At 32.2% G+C, this 22,602-nt stretch overlaps 1 protein-coding gene and 1 long non-coding RNA gene across 7 annotated transcripts; both read right to left on the bottom strand.

The window, feature by feature from the left end:
• Positions 1-1,148: 1,148 nt before the first annotated feature.
• LOC130625899 (uncharacterized) lies at positions 1,149-7,483 on the bottom strand. 6 transcript variants are annotated; one of them, XR_008981774.1, is made up of 8 exons: positions 4,877-7,483; positions 4,551-4,804; positions 4,344-4,482; positions 3,940-4,258; positions 3,812-3,856; positions 3,028-3,093; positions 2,780-2,914; positions 1,149-2,671 (listed from the first exon to the last, which is right to left on the bottom strand). XR_008981774.1 is itself a non-coding variant. In XM_057441025.1 (6 exons), the coding sequence occupies exons 1-5, from the start codon at positions 5,058-5,060 to the stop codon at positions 3,853-3,855; spliced, it is 900 nt and encodes a 299-aa protein (XP_057297008.1). In that variant the 5' UTR covers positions 5,061-7,483; the 3' UTR covers positions 1,149-3,093; positions 3,812-3,852. The 6 variants fall into 6 exon arrangements, 3 of the variants coding, with proteins under 3 accessions (XP_057297008.1, XP_057297009.1, XP_057297007.1); XR_008981773.1 differs by having other exon boundaries at positions 1,149-2,914; XR_008981775.1 differs by having other exon boundaries at positions 1,149-2,914; positions 3,812-3,857; positions 4,112-4,258; positions 4,877-7,482.
• An 11,430-nt stretch (positions 7,484-18,913) lies between these two features.
• On the bottom strand, positions 18,914-19,870 carry LOC130626001 (uncharacterized). The gene is made up of 2 exons (XR_008981789.1): positions 19,583-19,870; positions 18,914-19,196 (listed from the first exon to the last, which is right to left on the bottom strand). It is a non-coding gene; the product is annotated as an uncharacterized LOC130626001 (long non-coding RNA).
• Between the last annotated feature and the right edge of the window lie 2,732 nt (positions 19,871-22,602).

The raw sequence follows: 22,602 nt of genomic DNA, 5'->3' as shown, positions 1-22,602 counted from the left end.
CTACAAAAAATGTATATTTACATCATGCGTTGTATGCAAAGCATGAATAGGACTCAGCTTCTGACAAAATGAAAGTTTTCAACATTTTAAATTATTAACAAGTTTCTCATAGGCGATGTATAATGATATATTATTTATATGGAGGCGATTAAATACAATAAAAGAGTATAGCTGCGAAAAATGAGTTTAGTTTCCTTCTTCCTCCAAAAAATGAAGCGGAATCTAGTATTTAAATGGCAATATGATATGGTAGTTAAAGAAAAGGCGATGCCACTGCTTAATAACTCATATCCGTCGCGTAGAATTTAACGACATGTTTTGCTACCATTTTAGAAAAAATCGAAAAACAGGGGGTTTTCTTACAGTAGAACGACTTCACGTGTGAAAATATATGGCGCACGACACAAAAAAAACGATTTTTATTTTCTTTGAGGTGCATTTTCTTAAAAATACTTCACTTTTCTTCACTGAGAGTCAATGATTCCATAAATATAGCACATAAGCTCTGTAGAAAACCTAAACCTATTGAAAACTAAAAAAGAAATTGCCCTGGCAAATGCGCTATCAAAACATGGTTAAAACGGGCTAAAATACCCTATTTTGACATATTGACCTCCCAAAAAAATATTTAATAATCAAAAATGCGTTTGACAGTCGTTGAATATTAAAATACTATCCTTTGCGAAGTGGAAACAACAAAAATTAAAAAAAATAGAAAAACGTCACCCCTGGAAAATGCACTTCAAAGTTGATACACTTCGCAACATTTTTAAATAATCAACGTAAATAGAGAATTTCCAAGATAAAGAACGCTGTATTTTTGCACCGTTATTGCAAGAACTTTCTTCTTTCTACTAATTTGAAATTCGAATGTTTATATTTTTAGTTCCGTGCGAGAGATTAACCAGATTGCATTCTCATGGGAGGCATGGTCATCGAAAAATCTTGTTTTGTACTTCTGTTTTCTTTCATACTACGATTATCTACGAATTGTACATTAACAAAGTTATGTTTTTACAGAAGATAATAAGAAAGGAGAGGGTGCATTGCTGCTTTTTTAAAAAATCAGGGTTTGCCAATTTTACCCACCCCCTGGTAACTTAATTAGGATTGTCGCGATGATGCCCAACGATGCCAGTGTTGGTTTTGAAGATCTGACTGGCTTGGTCTATTCCATTAAATAGTCCTTTCTATTATCTAATTTTGCATGTAACAGCTATCGTAACAAAAAAAGTCATGAACAAAGACAAAAAATACAACAATTTGATGTACTTTTCACATAAAAGAACTGTGAGCACGGCAGACCCAAAAGATCAATTATTCTGTTCCAAATACCAGTTTTGTTTAAATCTTTGTGACTGCTGAATTATTTATAATTGAGTATTTTTTACACATTGGCCAAAGGCGAGCAAAATTTTGAATAACGAGTGACGAAAATATTTTTGTTATCTTATACTCGTGACTAAACTAGCCGAAAAAAGTTAGGAGTTAAGATAAAAATAAAAAGTGTAGTAAAGCTTCGTAAAATTAAAGGTGATGTCACTATACACACGCTAAAAGTTGGAAAGCTATAACTACAAACGCATAATATTATATTAGACGTCGTCGTGACGGGATAACGTCTGTGTTATAACGCTCGCCGTCATCTGTCTTTCTGTGAGCAACACGATGATTTTACGGAAATATTACAAAGAAACAATGAGATGGATATGGATGAGTCAATTGCACTTCTGTAAATAGTTATCCTTAACAGGATAAGGGAAAAACACAACGTTTTGTGCTAAGATTTATTTCTTCGTCAAAACCTTATTTAATACAGAAATAATAGTTTTACTATTTTCCACTACTTCATATATATTCATCAACTTTGTGCAAACAAACAAACAAACAAACAAACACACACACAAACAAACAAATAATCATTCTTACAGATATACAAAAAGATGAAATGCTTTGAATAATAAGACGAACAAAAGTTAAACCAAGCGAAAAAATTGTTAAACAAAATAATTAGCTCTACTCCGAGTATGTAACCACACGAGGTAAAGCTAACGTAACGTTAAATTTGCTAACACTCTTCTGTGCGTGTTAACTTTTAAGACTGGCTAAAATTTCGGAAGCTTATGGATGTAAATTTTCGTGAATTCTCATAATGCAAAAAGTATCCCAAACTTTGAAATTAGTAAGTTAAAGAAAAAATCAAACCTCGATAATTACAGCTCATAATTAAAAAGCAAAAATAAGTAAAAATCACCCGCTTTCAAACTGGTATCAATAATGCCTCGTTTAACCCTAACATTCTTAGTGAATCATACGTCGACATAGGCGTACATCTCTCGATTTCCCAAGGTTTGTTCAGAAGCATGCGTATGATGGACTACGATGTAATATCCGGACAATGGTCCGGACAAATATGAACCGCATTCAACAACAACTACTACTACTACAGACTTTATTTCTGGTACTCGAGAACAAAACTCATTTCCGTTCTTGGAATTAAAATTTTCAATACTGATTATCAGATTTGGTCTCGAAAACTCAATATTAATTGCTATGAACCGAATAAACTTTCTTTATCCCAAATCCAAGATTACGTTAGTATTTATGTGAGAGCTTGCGCTTCCTCCAGTTTTATCGTCATTGGATATGATATGCACTGACAGAGGAGGCGCTAAAGAAACGTGTGTCGTATCATAAATTTCAAGCTTTTTTAATATACAGAGAAGTATGTTAATTTAAAATTAGAAAAACAAATTTAAACAAAAGTATTTCGTGGAACCTTCGCGGACATTTATTTGTATCTTGACGTTGTTTCGTAGCCATCGTAACTTTGATTATCTTTACATAGACTAGCGTAATTAGCCTGGATAACGTCTTTCTGTGACAATGATAATTCAATGTAATTTTGACTCTCCTAAAATTATACTTCTAAGTAAACAAGCAATAAACTGAATGTAAAATAACAATATTAAAATAGCTTTTGCGGATAGTGCAAAAATGTTGTACTTATACTAAATATTAACTTACTTTGTCAGGTTTACTTAATTGAAAACTATTTGAGGTTGGTGACATAACGACATCGTAAGCGTCTTCCTAAAATACAAACTTTTAAAAGTGGACACCCTGCAAGGAGTTATTTCCACGATTATTATTTTAATCGAAAGATTTACCGGAAACATTTTCGCTGCAAAATAATTTACACAGTAAATTTCACAACTCTTTTGTTGAATTACAGTAGAAAACAACATGTGTTACATTTTTCTATCGTGCAACGAAAAATTCAGTCCACTGTTGTCTATTCTATCCCAGCTTTTAATAAAATTAACAAATTGATATTATTTCTTTTACTTGATATAGGACAATATAGATATACGGTTTACTTAATTCATTTTTGTCTCTTTTATCCACTTTATTGTAATTTCGGAAGTTTCGGCAGAAGACATGCCTTATTATGTGTCGAACGTCATCATTTAAGTTGATTTTAAACTGTCAAATTATCAGAATTTTTTTATGCATTCTGATTATAAAAATAGTTCCTCCTTTCGAATTTTATATGCTACCTGAAATATTTATGCTCATGCTCGAACAGCAAGAAAAAGAAAAACTTTTTGTAGGGAGAATTACGAATGTCAACGCGCGAGTTTTTCTCTCAAATTGAGCACGATGTGGCATAAAATTAACTCTTTGCTTTAATATACACCATCTAAATCATTTAGAGATTTGTGGCAAACTCTAGAAATGAATAATGTCCGGCATTTCGGTAACAGACCTTTAGGCTGGGGAAATTAAGTCATTTATAACTTAACCTTACCTGATTATTAGATGGGTTTTCTTTCTTTTTCCAATTTAGTGTTATCTTAAAAATCAGCATAATGAATTAGAGCTACTTTTTGTCTTAAAAAAAATAGTAAAGAAAAACGTCTATTAAGATTTACATACAACAATAAATTTCTTTTTATACTAACATATACCACGAGAAATTGAATAAGGATAAGTCCTCCCAAAGTACATATGACACCAATAAGTACGTTTTCTCTTTGAGTGCTAGATTTGTAACTGAGATTGACACATGTCATATGTGTTGTATAAGTACGGTTAACTTTCGTCACACCTGATTTGCTTATTCTTGCGTTAGTTGTTTTTGCTGTTGCTGTCCCTGTTACCGTTTTTCTTGTATCAGTTGTTTTGGATTTCGTCGTTGCTGTTGGTGAGATTGGTGTTGTTAACGATGTTGTTTCGTTTGATATTGCAATTGGATCTGTCAAAAAATGGCTTATAAAATTCTACGATTCTAGAAAGAGGATGTGCAATGTTGAGTTAAACTTGTTGTTTTTACTACTAACATGTAATATTTCCTTCATATTTAATCATCACACATCTTGTCTCGGCAAATTTTCCGATATTCTCTCCAGTTTCATTTAAACAATTTATGAATAATTTGACCAACATCCCATCCCAGTGTTTAGTGAATGTTATGTTGACCTAGAACACAAAATTGTTTTTTTACCAACCTTCAAGCATAATTAACCACTGCCATGACTAATACTTACGAATTTGCTGGCATAATTAAATTGATAAATTAAGGACATATTTATATTTTCACCAACGATAGAATCCCAAACTGCTACTCCACTCAAGCCAATGTTTTGAGCATCTATTCTACCGATTGAATGGTTACTACAATTCCCATCTGGAAAATATGCCATCTTTAATAATTTTACTCTTAAATTAGGTGACTTGAGTGCCTCCTTTTGAACAAAGCCAACACGGTGAGCATCTGCAGCTTCAAATGCCCAGTCACATCCTAACATATAAACTTATCTGTGTCAATGTTTTCTTGCAATCTTATCCCTTGCAAAATTTATAAAACACGTACCTGCTTCATACATGCGAGACATGCAATGTAACGTTGGTGCCACACTTTGTTTTAAAAAATAAGTTCCTCTGTCACAGATGCTACCATTTGTCAGTCTATCTCCAGATTTTCTACGTTCAATGTCCAGTGAATTTACAAGCAGTAAGCACGAAAATATTAGTATAATAATATGCAGAATACTCATTGTAAAGTCATAAAACCTGAAAATAAATTTTCTTGCAATTCATTTTATGCCTTTTTGAGCCGAAACCTATGATTACAATTAAAGTAGAACTTAATCAAGGCGTTCTTTTATTGAAAGATTGTAAACATTCATATGTGTTTTAAATTTTTCTTTTCTTATATAATATATATAACCAATTTGCCTGGTTTTATTCCGTAAGATATTCTTTAAACATGTCTCAAGTGACGAGGCTAAATCACAGATACCAAATTTGCAGCTAAAAGCGTAAACCTAATACTTAATTCCATAAATCTTCTAATGTACAACGCAGAGCAAACAAGTCAACAATATTAAATAAATAAGTTAAGAAATGAGTTTTTCAGTAATCGTCTCTTGAGAAGTTAATCTTAGTTTACCAACTTTATCTTCTTATATCTTACTATTTGAATTGCGATTAAATGGAAGCTTAACCATAACAAAAACAAAATCAGTGGGATTAAAATCACCTTTTGAATACTCTTTAATTATAACCTTATACCTTTCAGACACTGAATTAAAGTATAATTGTGGAAAGTTGAAAGAAGGAGTATAGCAATTTGTTCTCATTGTATACACTCTATATTATTAAGTTAATTAGGATAATACAGACACACGTATATATCAATTGTTTAACCCTAATTGCTCTGGAAAGGATGTGTATGTAGAATTCCCCATTAAATCATTTTTTATTCCTACAATACTAATCCAATAGGGTTAAATCATAGTGACTATTTAAATTTTGAAACTCTTCGTGAAAAAGTTTTTAAAATCTTTTTTTGGGGAGTTGCCATATCAACTGTGTTACTGAATTAGATCCCAGAAACACAAATTCTTTTTTTTCACATTATTTCACTCACATGTGTCTTTCCCAGAGGTAATATTACAAAAGTTAATAATGTCGCATCTATTAAGGCAACAAAGTTTGCTTTGTACAAAGCCTGCTTCGGTTGCACCCACAAATAAGGTACACATACTGAAAAGTAAGAAAAAAGTTTGCAGAGCATTCTCACAAAGTGCAAGAAAATTTTTTTATTTTTTTTAATAACCAGAGACAGGAATGTTTGGAGCAATTTATGCCTCAGAACTGTTACGCCATCTTTCCTTCGCTTTAGTCGGGAACGAAAACATGGAAATATTTGTAACTCAGTTTTGCGGAAACAACGTGCCGACTTACTCAGCGTAACTTCTGTTTTTCCGGAACCAAAGTTCGTTCTCGGAATACTTTTTTGGTAACGCAGAATACATTTATAGTACTAAGATGCTAGATGGGATAAAAACCTGGGTTTTGTTTCATTTCATCCATGTATATTGCCAATACCTCTTAGTGGAAACCGGGTCCAAAATGTAGACGAACCGACATCCAGATTGAATTTAGAAAACATATCTTTTTCAAGAAAAACGTGTAAATTACCAGATTTTCGAAGTGCATTTACTTATAGTTCTTTCCTATATAAGCTGTTTACATAAATGTTCTGTCGTTGATTTGTATAAATTCAATTTGGAAAATTGCGAATGCAGAGTTCACACATTAAGAACTACCGAAGTAATATAGTATAAACTCCAATCACGGCCTTCACTGTCTGGTCAAAAGTAAGAATGGCCTGTACAATTTTTATTACAAGGATCAGGTTTTGGCAACACTTTCGAATAGTACCGAGAAACTATTGGAACATCGACAAAGGTTCGAGATCAAGTTTTCTGCTTTTTAAAACGGAAACAAAATATATAAACTTGGGGTTTTTTATACATGTAAAATGTTATAATTTTTATTTAAAAAAAAAAAAAATTGGAGCACTATTCCTTCTATTCATCATATTTTATAGAGTTTAGCCGTTTAAATGATCTCAGGAAAACAAGAAAACATTTAATACTAAAGGACCTTATCCTTAAGGATGACCTTAAGGATATTTCATGTACCACTACTAAAAGAAAATTTAACGTGACTATATTTGGCTATATTTTGCTATTTTTGGAGATTAGTTACATTTAGTATATAAGGAATGGGTTATCCTCAAAATTCTGACGTTTACAGTCTGTTTCAATTAAACAACATAATTGGTAATAAGATTTAAAGTTTCATCAAAATCTACCTTTCTTATGAAATCTCTATTATCCAAGTTTGAAATCCGATAACGCAAGAAGTAGTTCGTCAAAACACCTCCGACTTTGTTTAGCTGTACCCATAAATTATCCTACTTTATAATTTCTATTAGCGAATAAGTTTACTGCCATTACACGAAGGGTAAGAGGAAAAAATAGGGGTGTGTTATCACCGACGGCACGGATGACAGGTAACAAAAAGGTTAGAATATCAAGAAAGGTGGCAAATGTTACATTTTACTTCTTACACACCATAGTTCTGTGATCTTTAAAATCTGGTTCAATTTCTTTCGCTATAAATAATGTAAATCTAAATTAATCCTATCTAACTGACACTTTTCTAGTAAACTCACCTTTATGTTTAATACGCTAATTCCACATCCAGAATAGCAGGATTTTCGGGCATACATAATGAGTACTCCTTGTAAACTTTAGCAAAACGTGAATGCCCCCTAAATCATTCCTCTTATGTGAATGCCGTCTAGCAATAAAAATTTACAATAATAATATATAAACATCTGCGATATGTTTCTCGTGCTTATAGCAAATGTTTTTTGACGTTTCATATCTGCAACAAACAACCATTCCAATATTACTCGTGTTCATCAAAAAATTAATTTTGAACTTCGTAAAATCGTAAATTTGTTGCTTTATCAAGAGCAGTGTAATTATCCTCGGAAACCTCTTTTTACGACAGTGATAATTCAGTGTAATGCTCATTCGCCTGAAAATATAGTTTTCAAATCATGATGAATGAGATAGAAACAAAATTGATTGAGAATACAACTTTCAGCACTAGTTGTTACAGCTTGTGTCACAAAGCAGTACATAATTATTGGAGAGAGGTTGACTAACCTGAACAGATTTACTCATTTCCATATTGACTGAAGTAGGTGAAGAAATGACATCGTAGAGATTTTCCTGTAAATATAAATGCTTAGCAGTGCATACATGTTTCTTCAAGTATACACAGCTTTATTTATTTAGGCAAGCTTTTGTAGATTAAAAATCTTAAGAATAGGAAAATGTAAATTGAATGTACTTGTGCAGGGGGTTGATTTTTGTTCTTCCAATTAATTTTAATTCTAAATAACAAAAAAAAAATTCATAAAAATATAATCTTTAATCAGTCAACTTGTTTTTTATATCTTAATTGTTATGAACAAAATACTTTACAATGTACTTACATCAATAAATTCTTTCTCTTTCCAATAAAGATCATAAAACCTAATATTAGTAAAAATCCAACCAAAAGAGATAATACACCAATAAGTACATTTTCAGTTTCAGTATTACATTTGTAAACAATAACGATACGTGTTTTTCTTGTTGTATTTGTGCCAGCTGCTGTTGTTGTTGTTTTTGTTTCTCTTGTTGATGTTGTTTTAGGTAATGGTGATGTTGCAGTTGGTGGACTAAGATCTATGAAGGAAGGAGAAAAGTGATTTATCTTAAAGATACATGACTTTATACTGTATAATTTATATTTATATATATATTTATAATTTATCTGTTGGATATGTAATAATATAGTGTAATACTATTGATTCTATAGATTAAGGACATACTAGACACATTCCCTTCGTATTTAATCATCACACATCTTGTCAGAGAGTAGTTTAAGATATTCTTCCCTGCCTTATCCAAGCAATTTATAAAGAGCTTAATTAACATTCCATCCCAGTGTTTTCTGAAACCTATATTAACCTATAACACACAATGGTAATTTTAAAACCACATAAGCATAATTAAGCGTTGTCAAGAATATGACATACTTACAAATTGGTTTCTATAACTGAATTGATAAATTAAAGTTTCTTTTACTTCTTCACCCATGTAGGAATCCCAGACTGATGATGTCGCTGTGTTTACATTTTGAACATCTACTCTTCCAGCTGAATGATTACTACAGTTTTTTTCAGTTTGGATAGGACGCCTTCTGTATTAATGTCACTTTTAAGTTTGTAACATTAAACATATGCTTTGGAACAAATCGAATATCATTAGAGGGCCAAGAATAAAAAAGCCATTCGCATCCTAATATAAAATAAATTTTGGTTAGTGTTAATTCTTATTATTATGTAATGGATAACATAAATAGTTTTTTTTTATTTTGAAAAATTCAATGAGTGCTCTTAACAGCAATTGGTCTGTGTTAGATTTGTTTTCCATTATTTTTCCATTGCCAGCGCTGTAAGTAGTATTTATCTTACAGTGCCGAGAACAAAAATTATTTGATCATAATAATCGATAACAAGAGCGGCAACTGTCATTAAGATATATAAATATTATCATGTTATAAGTAAGCACCCGTTTTTTTTTCTATGATACATCTAGCCAATCATAAATTATCAAGCGTGACACAAGGATTTTATTGATACGTGTAAGTTAAGATGACTGCATCGATGATATTTAGACCATTAGACACTATACTCGATGTTATGGTCTACCCAAAAAAATAAAACAGGGAATTCCCAGGCGCCCAATCGTTTCGTAAACCGGATCTCCTTTATATACTCTATCAAAATATTTAGCCTTCATTCTTAGCACTTACCCAACAATTAATCACTGTAAGAATTCGAAAGAGTTTTCGGAATTTATCAACACATAGGAATCAAAGACGACGAGTGTTGGTATTATTTGTTATTGGCTGATGCCTATTTTCAACCGCTTTTTACGGGAAATCCACAGCACTAATTGACTAAAAAGCTTTAACTACAGGCTTTATACAACACGGTATAACTTTAACCTCATAACAACCATAATGGTGGCTATAAACGTAAACAAATAACATTGCCGAGGAATCGTTAAAACATAGCTAGCTAAATACTGCCAGACTTAAACATGAAGTGCAGTAAATTTAAAATTTCGAAAAACTCCACCAGAAAAACAGCCATTGCAACCCTTCTTAACAACGACAACCGTAACAAAACATCTATTTTATCATCAAACAATGTTGTTATTTTTAAATCTATGTTCGATGGTGCACACATAAATATAATATAAACATTCATCAGCACAATGAGCAACAAGCAAAATAGCGTGGAATTTTTGTGATAGACTCTTCTTTTGACTTCTTTTAAAAGAATAAATTTTGGTTAAAAAAACGTTCAAAACTATTTCGTTTTCCTTTGTGCATGCAGCTATTTGAAAAATTGATACAATGAATCGTAAATAAATCGAACGTTTTCTTTTTATCATAACCTGGTTTTTGCAGTTTTGTCACAAGAAATTTTTACAAAAGAATCAAAAGAAACAAAAAATGCTATCCATTAATAAATACTCAGCGTATTGATCTCGCAAGCTCGGTCTTTACTTTTGACTTCAGGTAGTATTTATTTTTGACAAAAGATGTTGTATTATTGTTACTTTATTATGAACAATTATACCGATAAATTTTACATCGTAAGGTAATAACCCTTAATAATAATGCGCATGAAAACGAAACACGTATCCATTTAGATGACCTAGTGACTTTTACAAAAGTAGTGCTTACGGAAACATGGTATTTATTTTACGGGAATCCTCTGTTGTAGCTGAAATACACATGCAGGATGATGTTTTTATCGTCAAAGAGAGTTACAAGTTCGTTTACATATACAAGTTTGTATTGTTTAAAAGCAAATAGAAAATAAATACATACATCAGCCTCATGGCTTGGAAAAGATTTATGAAATGTGCTTCTGAATAGTTAAAAGAGAACATCTAGACGCTCTTTATGAACATAATAATATTCTACACACCAGAATTCAATTTGCAATTAAATACAAGAACGGCGAGGAAGTTCAGACAGACTTGCAGAAAAAGCAGTCAATGCATTCAGTAAAGAAAATGACTGAAAGAAAGAGTTATCTCAAATAAGTAAAGCCTTGTGTGCAAACGGGTACTCGAGAAAAGTTATTAAAAAGATTAAAAAATAAATCAGGTAAAGAATTAAAAAATAATAAAATGTTTTTATCTCAAAACAACCTACGTAGTATACTGTCGCATCCGAAAGGCAAAATATATCTAGAGAATCAATTTAATACTGGCTCTGAAATCTCGTCTACGGATTTTAATACTCTTTATGTTTATATTTATGTTTATGTTTCAACAACGTGCACAGGGGTATAAAAGGTCCGTACGTAACGCTGATAGAGACATAAATGAAATGGCGGATCATCGATGGAAGAATGACCATCTAAAAGACTGGGGTAATAAAAAGATCATAGACCAAGAAACGTCAAAAAAACCATAAATAGTATAGACGGGAATATTCAAATCAATAGTATTTCCTATCAAATTCCAGAAATATAGTCACCCACACTTCAGAAAGGGAATATTTAATAATGCAGAGAATTAGTTCGAACTAAAACGTAACAGTAACTTAACGTTTGTAAAGAAAAATATAATTATTCTATTTTTTCCAACCAGGTCTGTAAAAACTTAAATTGGCTAACTTTATTCTTCTAATTAACTCTGCAACTGATAAATAGCAAATGAGAATTCGATCATTAACCGTTGATGCCGGCCGTAGCTTTCGAAACACGACGTGAAATAAACTCATTCGATAATTATTTTTTTCATTATTTAATAACATTCAATAACACCCCAAACCTTTAGCTAAATGTCTTCCTTAATTTACTTGTTTTTACCATTCATTTAATTTTTAGTTTTGTTTCCTCCGCTTTGAAATGCTGTATTCTAAATAACACTAATATCACCAGGGGAAGACAACGTTTATAGAAATACTTAGGTTTTTTAAAGATTACAAAAATTCCAATACATAACATGTACCTGCCTGGTGCGAATAATAAACACATTCAATAGGTTGTGTCGCATTTTCTTTCATAACGTATGTTCCATTTTCACATACACTGCCATTTGCCAGTCTATCTCCCGTCTTTTGTCGTTGAATTTGAAGTGAGTTTGCGAGTGGTAAGAAATAAAGAATTATGATAATACCCATAATGCTCATTACTAAATCATAAAATCTAAACAGGAATATATTTAAAAAATGACTTAATCTTATTTATGTGCAAGTACCGGTTAAGTATAACTTTTTTTCAGGATGTTTTATATCACAGCTCCAGCCCTGCAACCAGGTAGACTTTTCTATGTTTGTGCATGATAAAAGCATATATGTCTGTACAATAACAAAAACATTAAAGAATAAACAATTATATTGAAATTTATAATTTGGTTAAAAATAATTTATGCATTAAGAACAATCTCTTACAATAATACGAAGACTGTGCCTGTGTCTCCGTTTGTAACAGGCAAAGCGGATATCTTAATTTTTCTGAAAAAGTTATGTCTAATTTGTTACTCTTTCTGGATGTCAATGCGTTTCATAAGATTGGTCAAGCCATTGCATTGTAGCTATAACTTTACGACCAAAAAAATTGTAAGCCAGTTGAAGACGTCAGTCATTTTTTTACTGCATGGTTAACTAGGGAAAACCTTGGACTAAATTTTAAGGAAAATCTTTTTTTGTAGTTGGGGGCACTTTGCTGACGTCATTAGTTTGTAACCGTGTTATCTGATTACCCGTTAGTCAAAAGCACATGATTATACACATTGTCTTGATCAGCGCTTTAAACTCGACAGAACGGAGGCAATGTGAAAACAAATGTTTAAAATTACTTTTTTTTGTGGACGTCATCAAAATTCAAATGACGCTTTTTTCATTGTTATCCTGCCTAAGTGGATTCTTCCACGGGCTTTATCGACTAGTAAATATATTTGAACTGAATTAAAAAGTACACATTTTTCATGCAATCATATTTCAACCCGAGCTGAGAAAAGAATTATCCAAACATTTTGCACACTATGCAAACATTCCCCTTACATAATATAATAAATAATCGCCCATTATCTCTATAATAATAGCCGTATTTTGTCTGTTCAAAAGGGTTACCAATATTCCCTTGATCTTTCCCCGATTTTTAGAAACCAGGGGTTTATTTAATCGCAAATCTGATTATTAATTGAAATAAATTTTAAAATTAATTTATTTCTGTAATTAGTTTAATTACTTTAATTTATTACCATCAGTAAGAAAAATAAATTTAGTGATAAAAATGAATGCATTATTTTAATACGCCATATTTTATAATAATTACCCCCGTGACCTCAATCGCCGTTTTCACTCAGGAGCAACAGAAAACAAATGGGACATTTTACTGATAGTTTTACTGACTTTGTTTTGACCGCTCGCACATAATACACTAATCAAAACGCTTGATTCTTTGAAAAACCAATCCAAGACTTTCGCGGCCTGGGCAAACGAAGAAACATGAGGACCGAAACATGATGGCCATTTTAGTTTTTAAAGTAATGGTGGTCAGTACTGTTTGTGTAAGTCTGTTTCACCTTTTTGTCTTCTATAAACTTTCTATTTTCGTAATATTGGTTTTTTGTATGTTCTAAAATGTTAAAATAAATATATTGTCACGTTTTTTTAGCTTACGTACAGATCTTAAACGCACCAATTTTAGGAGTTTTGGCTAGGAACGAATATTCTGTTAGCTAATAGCCTTACTTTTTACTAATTTTGTTTGGTATAGGAGGTTTTTCTCCCCAACATTAGTAGACTATTTTGAACTATAATATGAAACTCTTTATTTTTTAACTCGATTAACCCAATTTTAAAAGTAAAATAAAAAAAAATTAGTCCTTCCAGGGTGGTACTTCTACTGCATCTAAGAAAGGAGGCAAATTCATAAAAACCAGCCAGTACTGGAAATTCAATAAAAATGCTGAGACCTAAAATAACAACAAAAATTTGGTTAAAAAAAGCGAGCCACGAAATAACAACAATTGCCTGTTCAAAACGTAGCGGTACACGGTATGGCTACATGCTTTTCATTTGTGCTGAAAACTGATTTTGTTCGCAGTTGGAAACAAACGACTGTATAGATATTTAAGAGAAATCCAATAAAAAATCTGTCCCGCTGTGTGCTTTAGTCTCGTATTTGTTGCGCATTATTGCAAAAGTCAACCAGGTTATGGATGAACCTGACACATTTTAAAGAAATTGTTGCCTGTAATAGTTCTAACTTGCAAAACTTTAATTCACATTTTTTGGACATTTTGTATTATAAAGACCTGTTCTTTACACTTTTTGAAAAAATCATGGTCAAATGAAGAATTCTTTAGCACAAATTCGACACTCTCCTCTGCCAGCTCTATTTACTTTTTAAGGAGTAGATTACAACATCTTCAGCAACAAGAAGATCACCCTCATGGCTTCACTTCTCTTTAGCCACGTTTTTATAAATAGTACTATCTACTAGAGGACTAGCTACAATCGTGGACAAAAATATTGAGACTAAGGCAGTTTTGACTCGTTATCCAAATATGGACAAAACAGTCAAATAGTCAATACTCTACAGCCGGCAGGCTGCATAGTCGCTACTTTTGCACACAAGTAGGCCAGGCAGAGAGGGTTGAAAATTTGCTAGTCACACTCTTTAGCACGCCCGCACACCGAAATAATTCACGTCGGGGACCACGAAGGCCCCGAAATTCGTGATTAATAGCCTTCCTGACGTCAGCAACAATTAGCACACTTTAAGAATTTTGTATTTACCAAATAACCTAATACCAAATAGTCCCAAGTCTACTCTGAACATTGACAAGTGAACTTTGACAAGTTCAAGATGTGTGAACCTAATATAGAATGAGCCTACGCAATTACTTGTGGTGGTGAACTTCGAAATTCGTTGTCTTGTGCCAACATATTGTGACCACGATTGCAGCTTAGCTAGCAACGAAACGCCTGCTACGACTTAGCAAAACATATTAAATCTTTTAAAAAATAACGTACACCAGCTTGGTGTACGTTATGTCTTACCTACTTAATCGTGTTAAAAAGTTAAAAATGTGGTCGATCCCTTTCGGGCACAGAATCGGGCAGTGCTTTTAGGTAGCACCAAACCCTGCCACCTTTACCCGAGGGTGACATAGGTCATGGCCGTAGCCATGAAATTCTTTGATAACCAATCCTGAAACGGACCACGTTTTAAACAAGCCCGTCATTTGTTATTTAATGATGATGTTATTTCTAAATTTTAACTTGTGGCTAGCTTTTGTTTCTTTCCGTAACATTATTGTATAAAAACGTAATAGGGAAATACCCAGACTACTAATGTTATATGAAATCATTTGCCATGTGAAAGATGAGATCTGTTTATGAGTTTGAAATATCATATGATTAATTTCTCACATTTCATAAAATTATTGTAAAACTTTCGTACTTTAACCTTTTAAAGATTGCCCTTAAAAATCGGATTAACCGCAGCTATGCATTCTTATAACGGTTTTTATTTCTAAAAGAACACGTGTAGTGTTACTACAAATGTGTGCATAAATTTCTGGAGAACAGCGTAATTTTCATGTTTTTAAGTTTCTTTTGGAACAGCACTAGCCCCGCCTCCCAAATCTGTGTCGGATTTGATGTCAACATAATCAGCACTGGGGAGGGGACGAGTGTATTTTCCTAAACATTTTTGCACACAGACATCGTAATAGTATTTTGTTTTTAATTATGTTTTTTAGAAACTATTAGCTGACGTTATTAAAGAACAAGTATCCCTTTCGTATTGCAAAGCAATTGAACTTCGCGAGCGAAGCAGAATTGTGGAGCACGTTTGCTACGTGAAGTATACCAAGTGTATTATTGACATTTGCAAATTCTTGATGAAAACACCCCCATATAAAATCAGGGGGGATAATATAAATAATATATTTGCACACAATAACTGTGTCCATAAGATCAAACACATTTAAATTGAGTATCTCAAATAAAAGTTTGCTAAGAAACTTATTAAGATGACAGAAACTTTTTCTTAGCTGTCCAAACAGATGCATTATTTACTCAGTGTTTTATGTATATACATTTTCTTTGCAATTTCTTGAGAATATGGAGCTTAGATGTAAAAAAAAATGATTAAGAATTATTATCTAAATTGATGAGTGAGCAGTCTCTTTAATAATAGCCGTCGTCTGTCTGTGTGTCCGCGAAAGCGGCGACCCGTAACCGAAACCCGAAATTTTTAAAATGCACACGAACATCAAATGTGATATATTTTTATCCACATTGTTGCGACGGGTAAACTTAAAGGACGAGCGAACGCGACGGGCGACCTCGTGGATTTTTTCACAGGCTAACGACTAGCTAAAAATGTATAATAAAATAGCAAATAATCAGTTATTACAAGCTTCAACTTTTACCTGACTCTGTTTTTAATGAACTTAAATTTAATTAGAATGTACGTATATACTTGTCATTAGGTCTAACTAGTTTTGTGTATAGTAATTATATACTAACGTCTTAATATATATACATCTTTCATTTATGAGGTTCCTTGTAGCAATAACTCATGTTGTCCCAAACATATCAATAATCATAATATCAATCGTTAATTAACCCAGGCTAAAGACGGTTAATATGCTACACATTTTAAAGTCTAGCTTGCATATACCGCTAAAGTGCAGAAAGCTCAGGAGTTCTTTTGTTAGTGTCTGTGCACTTTGAAAACATTTATCTTGCGAGATTTTTGCGCTGCACCGGAACACGCAGTCAAATCGTAACGAGCCTTTATTTTTTATCTACTTCATACCTGCCCGCTGAATGCTATGGTCTGGTCACTCATTTTAAAAAAAAGTAAATTCAATTAATTTAGCAGAATTGTTCTAAGAGTTTTCTAAACTTTTCAAGGAGTAGACAGGCTTAACAAAAAAATTAATTTAAAACGACAACTTTGCAACCCAAAATCAACCCTAAATAAAAAAGGATTTTCTAGGAACTTTCCATTTTCGCAAGTTTTTAAGAGTTCTTTTTCAGAAGCATTATTCATTTCCAGGAGCATGAATGCAGATAAATCTTATTGTTTAACTCTCTCCGTATACTTCTATTTTTCTTGTTTCAGAATTTTTTTTTATAAACAGTATGATAAAAAGAAATAGAAAAGCAAAAACTAAATTTTAATGGTTTGATTTCGAAAAAAAACCCAAAAAAACAGGGAGCCTTTAGTTACTTCAACCTTTCTACAACAAACCACGAAAATATCCGGTCAAAGTCGGACAATAATATAAAACGTTTAGGAATTTTTTCAGCACCCTATTGCCGCTTAAGTTTCAAAAAGCTAATTATTTTTGACCACAAAAAATAGTCGTTTTACAAACAACTAGAACTCTAAGGGTTAAGCTAACGTCAAAACACAATAAAATATCTGTAGTTAGATCAAAGTTAAAGACGTTTAAGACTAAGAATATAATATTCCGTTATTTTCCCTACTAAACAAAGAAAAATTGAGAGGCAAAAAAAAACCCCTAAGAAGACCAGACTAATACTTTTAAGACGCATGCAAAACCTGAAGAAAACATGAAGAGAGAAACATCTATATGTGAACAGTTATAGTTTTAGAAAGAAACTTTATTACGTTAGACATAAGAAAAACGTTGCAATATGGTCACTCCAAATTTTAAATAGTTGTGAAATTCGTGTCATGTCATGCAAGTGAAACTTACTTAGCTATTAAGGTTTTAGTTGGAAAGCGTTCAGACTTGACGGAGTCTTGACGCATAAAGGATTCTAATATTGTCGCGATATAAAAAAAAAGATCGTCGCTGTCCACTGACGTATGGAAAATAAAAACATGCTGGGATGGGAACAGGCAGGGACGGCATAAACATCATACAATTATTTAGGAGTTTTTCAAAGTTTTTTACTATATTTTCTTGCAATGTCATGTTGTAAATAAATTTGTTTGTTTGTTCGTTGTTTGCAAATTAAATAATATTATGCTAACAAAAAAAAGAAGACTTAAAAAAAGCTGTCAACATTTCCTTTTACTTGTCATCAAATAGGAAACGCTTCTTTTGTGTAATTATTTTATTATTATGTCAACGTAAAAGTGAAACATTTTTGCAAAGTACAAATAAACATTGACCTGTTTTTAATTGTTTTTGTACACAAGTTAGAAAGAATTTTTTTACAAGCAATAGTCTTTAGTAGAAAGTATGTTATGATGACAATTTTATAAAAGAAAGGTTTTTTTACAACAGCCGTAGGTTATATGCGAGATCAGTACAGATAATTATACAGATATGAGTCATTTCAGAATGTGAGAAGTCGTAGTAGATCGTCTGCAGTCTTATTTAGCTACATAGAAGTATAGCTTAAGATAGAATCAAAAACAAAAACAAAAAACGACTGGCAGGATTACAAATATTGCCGATTTTGCAATGTGCGTAAGGTTACGCCTAAGAATTTTTAAAAAAATCGAAGATAAAACACTGCAAAAAAACATGGCTTTACACCATCGCAATCTTTATAATATAATTCAACCCGAAGTGAATAAAACATACAATAAAATATTCCTTCGCAAATATAATTTTAATGTTTGGAAGATGTCTAAACGTTTTTGTGAAGAAAAAGTTTTAATTTCGCGTTGCACAAGAAATAACAGCACAAAACTAAGTTTAGTGCTAATATATTGTTGTACTAACGGCGGGGATCGAGGCCAAGGGTCACAGAGACATATGTGGGGTCTGAATAATGAATATTTAGTTACTACGGTGACTTTTTTTTAAAAAGTGTGGTGATTTTTTCTACACGTGGAACAAGTTTTAAATCAACGTAAAACATGGATTATTGGCTGCAATAAAGACGTGGACCCAACTGTAGGCGTTTCTAAAGCGGTCAATAAATGACACTCGCTCTTAAAAAAGACAGGAAAAACAGGATATCAAAATTGTCTTGTTTTTTAAAATAATTTAAATTGGAAAGTCGTGAAATAATGTAATTCATAAATTACTATGATTATTATATTAACAAATGTTCTTTTCCTTCTTATTTTTAATCACTCATCGTTTCTTCCGGTGGCACAAAATGTTTGGTATCTTCTTTGTTACTTTCTTTGATTGTGTGTTTTTCGTTTGTTGATTTTTCCTTTATTTTTTCCTTTATTTCCACCTTCCCATCCACAATCTGTCCTGGAGGTGGGACCTTTGGCGTTCGTGGTGGTGGCGCTAAAAATAATTACACTTGCAATTTTTAAAACGAAAAAAGGAATTTACACACTACTATAGTGTAAAATTTGCATCCAAATGACCTGCAAAGTGCCGAAATATAAAGTCAGCAAGAATTAGCACAGCTTTTAGTAAGATCCGCCGTAAAGATTAACAAGTAAAGTTTCAGAAGTTCAGATTATGTGAATATAATATAAAATTACTACTTGTTGCTACGAAATTCAAAATTTGCGGACATGTGCCAATACATTTTCTCATGATTCAAGGTACAAATGATTGCATATCAAAGATAGAAAATTTAAAAGATATTTAAAATGTGATGCACACTGAAACAAGAAATGTAACTTCAATTTCTTGTCGCCGATGCTACTACTTTTGTACTATACCTTTTCTGAATAAGTCTAATAACCCTCCCATTCTTGCAAAAGTTCTTTTGATCAATATTTATATTTTAAGTATACGTTGTTCAGTTTTCTTTCTCTGACTTTAACATTATCAGTAGAAGCGGTGCTTTTATATTCCTCTTTAAGAATTTCCCTTACATTTGTGAAATTTCATGAAAATTCAAGAAAGTTTTACTTGAATGTAAAATCAAATTTCCCACTTCTCATTAGATAAAAATATCTTTGTGTCAGCATATATTTGGGTTGTTTCCAAAAGCGTCATATCGTATTTTTGCGATTGTGCTTTTAAAAAAACAATGACGACAAACACGTTTGCAATGAAAATAAACAGGACACATCTAGGCTTGGCATAACATGATATAACACGCTGGTAACTGCATAAACTTTAAACAAACAAACGAAAAATTATGTAAAACTTGTGCTAACAATGAACTGGACCAAGTCCATTAGGGAAAAAAGACATGTCTTTGATAAATTAACAATAAACATCAGGGAATGGCCCGCGTCATAAGGGTTTTTGTTTAATTTGGGATTTTTTTAAAGCGAGAACAATTGCTGTTACATTACACATGTCAATTAACCAACCATCTTGGATACGTGAGATCCCAGTTACATGGAAGAAAGGGAGGGGATAGTTTTGCTTTGTAATTTTCTACACAATAAACATTGAAGTTGAACTTTTGTCATTTATTACATTTATTTTGTTTTGAAGAAATGATATTGAATCCTGTAGTTCTTGACATCATTTTCTTAATATCCTGACAAGTATCGTGTATTTTATTAAGTATTCTTTGAGTTTAACTACCGCTAAGTGGGAGATATTTTCTTGTCTGACTGGCTGAAAATTTTATTTGGACACAATGGCAGCTATAATACTGTGGAAATAACCAATTTACTTAGAACAATATCAAATAAAAGTGATAACAGCACCTGAAAGGCAAGTCGTTACCTAAATGATTCTTATTGTTTTATACCCCTAGGCAAAGCCGCCTTTTTATAAATGATGATACTCCAACCCTATTATTCACATGAAGGTATGTAATTGCACAATGACTTCCTATCATTTTAAACTTTATTATACCTGATTGGCTAAAAGTATTTTAAACTGATTCAGGCGGAAATTTTGTAAAAATCGACTTATTTTAATGCAAAAATATTTGCTTTAATTCTTCTCTTGCCGAAACATTTTCAGGACCAATAAAGAACTTAAACTTGTCCCAAATGCTTTTTTATGCTTCAAGTGTAATCATGCGCAGTCCTTTGGCTTAAAAAAGAGCCTAAGGGACGGTTTTAGTCAAAGACAAAACAAAAATAAGCAATCTGGAGGGTGTGATAAGCCAGATGTAAAAAATTTGGTACTTTCGCCGTTTTGAATTTTTCACCACTTACCAATTGTAGCACTGATATTATTGGAATGCTTTTATATCCGTAATTTTACTACTTCTTCAAATGGCACTGCACGAAATGCTCGATTTTCGGACTTTTCTGTAAATGAAAATACCATGCTTTTTCGGCTAAATATTCCAAAAATATGGTATTTTAATATTTTCTAAAGTTTTCTATTTTTTCACACAGAAAATATCAGAATATTTGATATTTTCTGCCAAATTCTGGTCCCGAAAACATGAAAAGAATATTGTCTTAGCTGACAGCTATCAAACAATTGTTTTGTTCTGTGAACGCTCGATTCAATATAAACGACAATGAGAAACGCGATGCTGCTATTATAAAGTTTTTTAAAGAATGAAAGTAAATTAATAAATAACCAGGGTTCTTGCTGAAAAAGTCACTCGTCGACAATACTAAAACGAAATGCATTTTCATTGATAACCTCTTGTAAAAACACGAAAAAATTTAATTTTGGCGGAAATTTAATTTGGCGGGGGGTAAAAAAAAATATATTGACGGGATTCCCAAGATAGTGAATTGCGACAAACTCCAACATGCAGTTTAGCACTAATAATCATGACGAGGTCAGTGCTTTTTAAAAAGATAGGCAGAACATATTATCGCACAAAATTACTACTATGTGAATTTTCCAGGAGTAGCGACTACTGTATGTATATATTACTTATAAATTTTTACAAAAAAATTATTTACATGTTGCTCAGTTTAAATCTAAATCTATGTAAATGACCACATAAAAAGCATAAGACAGGCATACTTTAAAGCACTGCAGCCAAACCAGGTTCTTTTTTTAAAAAACTTGCACTTAAAGTACATGACTCATGCACAAAAAGCGCACAGCCCTTTTGACTAGCTCCTTCCACCTGAAGTGTCAAGCTAACCAACCGAACGTATTTTTATCAGGGGAATTCAACTGCATAACACACAAAACTCATACGCTAAATGCGTACAGCTCTTCTGACTAGCTCTTTCCACCTTAAGTGTTAAGTTAAATCAGGTGTGCATACAGTAAAATATTATTTTTTTCCTGGTTGTTTGCTGTTCAGAAGCAGTTTAATAATATACCTGGCTTACACGTGTTATGTCACATCGAAAATTGCACCATCCAGTACATATATAAAAACCTAAAAAATTAGGAAATAAAAAAATGTAAAAATCAAGTGACCACAATTAATGCAAAAAGGAGCTACCATTTATAATGTACAAAGCCGATACGCTAAAATACGTACAGCTCCTCTGATTAGCTCCTTCCACCTGAAGTGTCAAGCTAATCAGGTGTACAAACGGATTTTAGTCAGTGATATTTATGGCCTATGTTTGATTGAAGGATTTTAACATTGTCTTGATAGTATAAAACTCAGTTGATGTGATTTTAGGAGAGTAGGAGAGAAAAGTAAGTTTGATGCGTTCATGAAAAAGAGTTGTTGCATATAAAAACGTTTTAAACCAAAGTCACTGATTGTCTTGAATTTAATCATTCTAACTTCATTTTACATCGCTCAAGCACAGCTACGCATTGACTCAGTGGTGGTCTTTTGCATGGGTCATTAGCAATCATGTTATTTGCAACAGAAAATAACTTCCATTGTTTGGTA

The sequence above is a fragment of the Hydractinia symbiolongicarpus genome, chromosome 14 (genome assembly GCF_029227915.1).
Source record: "Hydractinia symbiolongicarpus strain clone_291-10 chromosome 14, HSymV2.1, whole genome shotgun sequence".
Taxonomy (NCBI): Eukaryota; Metazoa; Cnidaria; class Hydrozoa; order Anthoathecata; family Hydractiniidae; genus Hydractinia; species Hydractinia symbiolongicarpus.
Note: the sequence above shows the minus strand (reverse complement) of the source record. Positions and strands in the feature narration are given on the sequence as shown.